Source organism: Solea senegalensis, linkage group LG3 (assembly GCF_019176455.1).
Source record: "Solea senegalensis isolate Sse05_10M linkage group LG3, IFAPA_SoseM_1, whole genome shotgun sequence".
Lineage (NCBI taxonomy): Eukaryota > Metazoa > Chordata > Actinopteri > Pleuronectiformes > Soleidae > Solea > Solea senegalensis.
In genome coordinates, this window is record NC_058023.1 from 17227578 (window position 1) to 17236780 (window position 9203).

The 9203-nt window shown below is 40.4% G+C and overlaps 1 protein-coding gene across 1 annotated transcript; it reads left to right on the top strand.

The window, feature by feature from the left end:
• Nucleotides 1-2851: 2851 nt before the first annotated feature.
• On the top strand, nt 2852-8393 carry sox19b (SRY-box transcription factor 19b). The gene is made up of 2 exons (XM_044020073.1): nt 2852-3837; nt 6644-8393. The coding sequence occupies exons 1-2, from the start codon at nt 3188-3190 to the stop codon at nt 6903-6905; spliced, it is 912 nt and encodes a 303-aa protein (XP_043876008.1). The 5' UTR covers nt 2852-3187; the 3' UTR covers nt 6906-8393.
• The last annotated feature ends 810 nt before the right edge of the window (nt 8394-9203 follow it).

Genomic DNA, 9203 nt, shown 5'->3' on the forward strand with positions numbered 1-9203 from the left:
TGTGTACCTGCTAAAGTGTACATTGTGTTTGCGGGTCTATTGCTGTTTCATTGTGTTAGGATTTTCCACAGATATATAGAGTCTGCTTCACATCATCAAGGAAATCATCAATTCTTTCATCAGTTCTGTTTGGTAAGGTAATACTTGAAGCAGTTATATAACAGAGTAGAGCGATCCACTGTATTAGAGGCTGTGCTTGGGTTGAGTAGTACTACTATGACAAACGTGCCTTTATGTTTATATATCAACAGGGAATTATGAACCACAGTTTACTCCACAGATCAAAGTGCAGCAAAATCAGTACATTGTGCTACTTTATCTCAAAATCTTGAACAATGTACTATGTGCAATACAATAAACACTTTACATGTTGGTCCCTCAATCACCTTAAAACGCATGTTCTCTACTCCTTACACATCACACACTGGAGCCTAGAACTGCTTTTCCTTATTGGTCACGTTTGTATTTGTATTTCTTGTTTTGTTCTTTATTTTTTGTTTATGTTCTTCAGTGTCTTCTCTTGTTCCATCAACCTGCCTACAGGTACTACGGATGTAAATTAACAAAATCTGTTTTATTAATTTATTTATTAATGTGCAGTACAGACAGACAGACAGACATACAGACAGACAGAGCAGGGAACACATTCTTGAGATCTCATACTTTTAACCTGAAGATGTTGTTGGTGTGTGTGTGTGTATTTGGATAAATGACGGGAAATCAGCCAACATTTCTTTAAATGACCATGATGACTCCCTAACCTTAAGTCTTCATTATCATGATCATGACAAGAGTCCCCTTCACTTAATGAAGAGGTGTTTTTCTGGAAAAACAGACATCATGTTATGGATGCTGACAGTCTGAATATACCCTCTTTCTCCAGTGAAGAGCTGGCTGATTTAAATCTGATTTTGGACATTTTTACTCTTGAGGCTATGGTTTCTTAGACTACTAAATGATTTTGTGAAGTCATTTTGTAGATAAAATATTAATAAATAGTTAAGTTTGAGTTTTTGGTGCTTTTAAGCAACAGTTTCTACACTACATGACATATAAAGACATATTTATCTATCTGTAAATGCAAAGAATGACACACAACTGTGAATGGGAGAGTGTCAAAACTGTAGTTATAGCAACTTTGAGAGGTCATTGAGACTAGAAAAGCACTATTTAAATACACAACATTTACCAAAGTAAGACGTAAAACATAAGCCCAACATACACAACATTTCCAGGAACTTATTTACCTGGTTTGGGTTTCCACCACACCCCGAAGTTCTTGTCACAGTCGGTGTTGTTGATGACGTACAGTCACAGCATTGAACAGAGTGGCCGATTGCTTGATTGTGTTTGTTTCCCAAAACCTGTTTAATTTTAATGAACAAGAAAAAACTACATAAAGACATAGGTGCTGCGCTTGAGTGGGATGGTGTGTGTAAATCAAGCTTCAAAACAGTTTTCACTGACCTTATCTGTTACTCTTTCTTTTTCTATTACATCCTGTTTCAGTATTTTAGTCTCCAGTGTTTGGCTGTGTGTGAGTTCCATGAGTTACTATTTTAATACAAAATACCAGCCATATGTGGACTGAGATGGTTGTTTTGTGAAGCACTTTGAGTTGCAATGCCTTGTATGACAGATTCTACTGAAATACACTTTGATTGATAGTATCTAATGTTAAATATTGAGGGCTCTTAAATCTCTTGGTCAAATATTCAAATACATTCTAATATTTTCTGGGTCATTATATTTTGGTTCAAACTTATTTTGGGAGAAAGTGACAGTCCTAATGTCAGCTGAGCCTCGAGGACCATGGTGCCACTTCAGCAACGCGTGAACATTTATAGTTTGGGTGATTCAGACGCACCTCAATCGCTAAAATGGTTTTTGTGCAGTTTATAATCTGACTAGTGGATTATTGAAATAATCATTAGTTGCAGCCCAATTGTGTTTATGATCATAAAGGGGAAGTTCAGTTTCCGTGTGGATCAGGCCTGATAGTGAGACTGCAGAGGATTCCTCCACATCCCTCTCTTTCCCAAACACATCAGGGAACTACTGTGGCCTTCACCTGCCAGAGAGGACATCGTTGTTAGTCAGCTGATAGCAGATAGTTTGTTTTAGCGCTCCAGTATGGAACATCTGTTACCAAAACACTGCTAACATAGCCATCATCCACCTTCTTCAAACGAGGAGAGCGCACACACAGAGGCTGTCAGCATGAGTCAAGTCTAGGAGGGTTTTGAAGTGAGGGTGTTGCTACTTGCTTAGTTGCTCTGCTTCCACCTCCCCTTCATAAGTCAGACATTTGTTTGTATTTAAACGTAACTGAAGTTAATAGTCCACTGGGGCTGCCGGAGAAACATAGTTGCACAAAATGGCAGACCTCAGTTAAGCATGGCGCTACGTTCCATTTACATCGGAACTCAGAACTGGGAGTGACGTCACCCGCGAGTTCACCACTTTCAACGCTCTCCACTGTATTTTGCTCGGAGTGGGAAATTCCAAGTTCTGACCACAAATGGAATGCAGCATACGTCCGTCAAGGGGCTTGGTCAATGCAATTTAAACAATTATTATTATTTTATTTTTTTAAGTGCGTTTATTCCCATTCTGCCAAAAATGTTACACACTGGGCCTTTAAATGTTCGTTATAGTTAGAGCTGCTCATAATAATTGATTATAAAGACACAAATGAGTGTGTGTGAGGCCTTCCCCCTCTCTGCCTCCATCATCAACAAGTGTCTCGTGCATTGTCAGGGGCTTTTGAGTTGCAAATGCACTCGCACAGGCAGGCATTCTGCGCGCGCTCTGATTGGTCCACTGGCTCATGAGTGCACGAGAGCAGAGAAACTTTTGGAGGAGTTGAGTGTGAGAGCTGGCTGAGTGACAAACCTGCTCTACTGCTGCTGCTGCGTTCACTGACCTGTTTCTGCTCCGTGTTTCACTCTCACAGTGATGACTCACACAATCACTCCTCTCTTTTAGGGAAAGACGAGCTGCGTGTGTTTGTCTCCACAGTTGTGTGGTGACTAATTAGCTGATTTGGATCACCCGGCGCTCCCGGTTCAACCTGTAGGGAAACGTGGCCGTGCGTCGCCAGGTGGACGGCGACAGAAGGCTGCAGTGTGCTTCAGCTGTTCAACTCCTCTCTAACTCCCTCTCTACTCCACTACTTGTGTCCAATATGTACAGCATGATGGAACACGAGCTGAAGCCCAGCGGCCAGCCTCCCTCTCACCAGACCAACCAGGGGATGTCGCCGGTCACCGGCAACATGGGCAGCAATGGCAACTCTCACCCGGGCTCCAAGACGGCGTGCGCCCCTGGAAGTGACCCCATGGATAAAGTCAAGCGGCCCATGAACGCGTTCATGGTGTGGTCCAGAGGACAGCGGCGCAAGATGGCTCAAGAAAACCCCAAGATGCACAACTCGGAGATCAGTAAGCGTCTGGGAGCGGAGTGGAAGCTGCTGACCGACGCCGAGAAGCGGCCCTTCATCGACGAGGCCAAGCGGCTGCGGGCGGTGCACATGAAGGAGTATCCCGACTACAAGTACAAGCCACGGCGCAAGACCAAGCCCCTGCTCAAGAAGGACACTCAGGTGGGCAAGTACCCGCTGTCAGCGGGGAACCTGCTGGCGGCAGCGGCGCAGGGTCAGGGGGCCAGTCCAAGGATGGAGAGCTACGGCTGGGGCCCCACGGGCGGATACGCCGGCATGCAGGGCGAGGCTCTGGGCTACACACAGCAGCTGCACCGGTATGACCTGTCCGCTCTGCAGTACCCGCCCTCAATGACTGCTGCTCAGAGCTACATGAACGGAGCCAACTCATACAGGTGAGCCCCGTGTCTCTGTGTGTCAACTACTGTAACCTGTTTATTTAGATTTTTAAGTTCATATTTCAAGTACTTTGTTCGCCGTTTTAAAGTACATGCAAAAGTACTTTTCTTGGTCCTTGTGCGGCTTTTTTTAAATCTTGAGTTAATGTGTATTTATTTATATATATATATATATATATATATATATATATATATATATATATATGACTTTATTGATCTCATTTCAGGAAATTAACTTAACAGCAAAGGTTTCGTTTGTCAAGTGATAAAAGCAAGGATATGCAATGAAATAAGAAACAGGGATATAACGTATAAACCCCCCTATAAATTCATTTAAATACATAGTTAACCATAGTTAACCAGATGGATAAAAGTATAGGTAAAGTAAATTAAAATTAAATTAAAATGCAGATATTTAGACTAATAAAAATGTGATTTTTTTTTTTGGCAATCATTATGAAAAACACTGTATTTTAACATTTTAAATATCAAAATAACAAAGGTTTTGCATATATATGGACATAATGTTTATGCAAATACACTGAGACACATGGATTGTCCATATAGAATTCTAAAACCTCATTTAACTGGAGCAAAACATTTTTAATGATCAGACTTTTTGTCAAGTTTGAAACGTGAATAGAAAGATGTGAGTGGTTCAGAAACGGGGAGTTTCACAGCTGTGTTTAACAAGAGACCACAATGTAGGACAGTTTGCTCTTAACTTATTCCCTTAAAAGTATCCTGTGTACTAATGATGATAAACAGAGCTAAAGTAACAAAACTCCGGTGTTGTATAGAAAAGTAACAACATTGTCATTAAGTTTAGTAAAAGTGCGCATGGTGTAAAACAGTGACACCTGTTCCTGAGACGGTGATCAGGTAGACGGGTGGTGATGCAGTTGATTCAGAGTGATCGAGTCACAGAGAGAAACTGCACATGATGGAACAACAGACTTCAGTCTGTTGCCTACTTGTTATGCATGTGACAGTGTGTTCTGGGCTGGGTCCTGCCTGGAATGTTGATCAGGATGACTTGATGGCAGCAGGCAGCTCTGCTCTGTGTGTGGTCTCTTTCCCCACAGGCCCCTGCTCCTGCAAACTATTGTCCCCAGGCCTCTCTCTCTCCCTCTGTCCCTCCCTCCCTCTCTTTCTCCCCATAACACACTTTGCAATGGTCACATTTTAAAAAAGCACCAGAAGTTTTGATGCATGTTTTCAAAGTTGAATGTTTAATTTTCACTGACTCACATTAATATTAGTCTTCTGTTGGCCTGATGAGCCACAGGGTTTGTAGGTGGCATAATAGTGATGGGAGGCTGTGACCAGCAGACCAAACATGCAGTAGCTGCTGGTTCTGTCTCAACACGCAGCTGCTTATTATGAATAATTGGTCAAGCCCTCAATACTGACAGACTCTGACTCATGACTCGCTCGCACGTTTTAAAGACGCATGTCCAAAGTTTGGATGATTCTAAAAAATAGTTCATGTGCCAAAGTATTAAATGTTGATCTTTTGGCCATATTAATGAGTTCTACAGAGCCTGAAGTGTGTGTATTTCTAAAAACTAGGGATGGGCGTTTCCTTTCAGAAATGCTACTAGAACATGGAATTATGTGTTGAATATTTTAAACTCTAGTAAAAGTAATGCAGGGTACACAATGAGTTGAGCTAAAGGCATCAGCTAATGAGAGGCATTCAAAACCCTGGTCAATTGTATCATGTCAGTGGGATCTACAGCTCATTAAGCTCAGAGGAGCAGCTTCAAGATGCATTCAAGAGACCTCGTCAATTTCATCACATCTAACAAATGCTAGCTGGTGCTACCTTGTAGTAATCCCTTTTTGTTTCTTTTAATATTACAAATAATCACTTAAATATAGGAATTAATCAAATAATTCTGTTCACTAATTAAAACAGAGTTTGTGTTGGCATACTGGTAGTAGAATGATTCAGTATTTTTTTTAATTTTTGTGATGTAGTTAAAGCACCTTTTTTTTATTTCTTATTGCTTTTTCAGCTCAGTCGTCGTCTTAAGCATCCAAATATTTGGTCTGGACTTTGAAAGTTTTTCTTTTTTTAGAATCCAATGTTAAAAGTTGTAAATGTAGGTATTGATTTCATTGAAGCACAGAGCAGCTGGACACATTCTCACATATTTTCTTTCATTAGTCAGTGATCTAATTAGGCCTTATTATTGATTACTCCCTGATTACTAAATGACCATATTGATAGCCGATTCGTTTCAGTAATTGAAGATTATTGAACATTATTTTACAGAAAATGTTTCCAGCTTCTTTATTGTGAATATGATTTTGGTGTCTTGTGTAACAGTAGGCCTGTAAGAACCAATCCATTCATCACTTTGAATGTCTTCTCAAATATAACAGGTTTTCAAATTTTTACAGCTTCTTAAATGTGAGTATTTCCATAAGAAAGAAATCATAACTAAATCATTTTGGTTTGGTTAAAATGAGACATTTGAGAACATGATAAAAGTTTTGGGAAATATTGAACATTCTTTGACATCCCATGGTCCAAACAGCTATTTGATTCATCAGAAAATAGACAGAGCCCTGAATCAAATTCATTAGAATGAGATGGTATTCAGAATATCTGCTTTTTCTCTTTTGAGTAACGTGTACATTTTAAAGCAGAGGACATTTGATAGTGTTTGAAAAATCACGTTTCTCAATTAAAACATTTCCCACCCATACTTTCTTTTACAGATCTATTTATTGAGATATATGATGTACACATAAATAAAACAACCTGTTCTCTGTTGTCCTCTCCTCGGTACAGCCCCATGGCATACAGCAGCAACCCTCAGCAGCCCAGTCCCGTCACCATGTCCATGGTGAAGGCGGAGCCAGTGTCCCACTCTCCTCCGACGGGGACGCCGAACCACCACCGTGGGCCTTTACAGGGCGACCTCAGGGACATGATCAGCATGTACATCCCTGGACCTGGAGGAGACGCCACCGACCCCACCACAGCACAGAGAGGTTACACCAGTGTCCAGCAGCACTACCTCACCGGAACTGTCCCACTCACACACATCTAAGACTGGCGTGGGAAAGTTGTGGGGCGGGGGGGCGGCGTAATGGGGCGGGTGATGAATGATGCGGGAGAACTAGAAATGCTCTTGACACACAGGCCTGGGAGTGTGGACACATGGTTAACACTTCCATATGTGCCTGCAGTTACAGACATAGACGTGATGACTAAGTGAGAAGCTCTTCTTCTACCTCTTTGGTGCCACATCGGTTCAAATGAAACACACACACACACACGCCCAGCACTGAGCTGAGACTCCTCCACCCGCCAAGCAAAAAATCTCTTCCTGCAGTGAAGATGGGGCAGCACCTGTTTGTGTTTTTGTTGTACATATTATGAACTGTTTGTCTTCTTTTAATATTTTTTTAGAACTTCTTCATAATGAGTCAAGATTAGACTGGGTAACAGCTGGATGCTGGTGGAAATGGTGGGAAGGAAATGATGCACAACTTGAATAACAGTGATGTTTTTTTTTTTTAATGAACTCTTTGTGCCTTGGCTTTGGTTTAGTGCTATTGTATTTTTTATATATGAACTGATTAAATCCTATTTGGACGACATGGGAATCACCTTCTGGACAATCAGCACTGCATCCAACACAAACACACGTTTAGTCTGCGCCGTTGTTTACAAATGAAGCAGCAGAGTGCGAGATGCTGCGTGACACTAATGTTGCCGTCTTTCTGAGTGTTATTTGTTTGACTTAGTTTTATTTTAGATTTGATCTTTTAGTGTAAATGTGTGGATGCACTGCTCTGGTGTCGTCCTGTCACTTTGCTCTAGGCAGGAGTTGTATTGTTTTTAGGCTTCTTGAATTAAATATATCAAATGCTGCATTTCAGTTGTTTTATTTCAAAGGCAGAGTCATAGTTGCAGGTTGTGACTTCGATGTACACTGGTATGACAAAATACCTGCACATTTTGTATTTTTTTTCAATACAAGTTTTAAACTCAATCTCCATCCTGTGTCTAAACATTTTAAAGTGACTTCACATGTGAGTCATTTGTCCATAAAGTAATAAAGTTTTGAATCCTGGTTGTTTGAAACTGACAGCACTCTGGTTTTCCTGTCCTGCCTTCTTCTTGTGCTGCTATGAACCTAAAGGATCGTTTTATTTTCAACCATGGAAAACTCTGTATTGAATGTGGTAGATAATTGAGACAGTATTAATGACTAAAACCTGCACTGGAGACAGATGACAGGGTGATTTTTATTTTGCTTTTTAAAGGGAGAGCAGTTCTGTTAAAGTTAATGCATCAATGTTTACATTGGTACCCACGTATGTTGAAAACTAAACTTTTATATACTGACTTTAGAATGAATTCTCTTATGTATGTAAATGCTGCCATGTACTAGAGTTACTGTATGTAACCTTCATGTAAATAATGTATACATTTTTAGGCTCTTATACTAAGAGTCTCGATTCCTTTTTGATTAAAAAAGTTGTTATGGCATTCATGACAATATTAATAAAAAGTACAAAGCCTTTTTTCACTCATGTGTTGGTTATGTTTTTGTGTGCAATTAGATTCATGTGATTTTATATCAATCACAATTAACACAATTTTATTTCATACTCTTCTACAGTGTCGGCGTGTAATTATTACACTATTCAGATTTGTTGACAGGGTCAGATGATTTAAATTTAAACTAAGTGGCTTAGTGTTGCTTTATACGTTCAGTCTATACTGAGGTACAATAAATGAACATTAAAACATTTAGAGGTTATTAAGCCTTTTGTTAGTACAACCTAACACTGTAGAGCGTAGTCTCACCAACAGCTAAGATGGCCGCATCACTGCAGCTTCTACTGTGAATAGCACTTGTGTCGTATCAGTCGCACACACAGTACTGTTTCATTTTTAATCGTAGAGATGTTATGTGCAAAATATGATGTGGAGCACCGTTATCAACTGGCATTGCCCACAATGGCTAACGCTGGCTGGCCTGAGGTATGTTTTGCATCACTTCCACTTCTCCTGATGTCCTGATGTGAACATAACGCAGCATTAGCATTTGTTTGGCTACTGTGTGGACGTGACAATAAAGTATATAAGTCTCACCTAATAACATCCACACCAGCTTCAGTCTACAATATCCTAAGAATACATTTGCTGCTTGATCTGACTGTTGAATGAAGTTTGTGTTGCTTTGTTAACTCTGCTCAAGAAAATCAACACATTGAAATCACAACTCAAAGAAGTAGCTTGTCCTCTGCTGCCTCTGTCAGTAAATTCAAATATGTAAGCATTCAGCAGTAGACTCCCTGTGGGTGAAAAACACCGACTTAAACAAATGTTACAA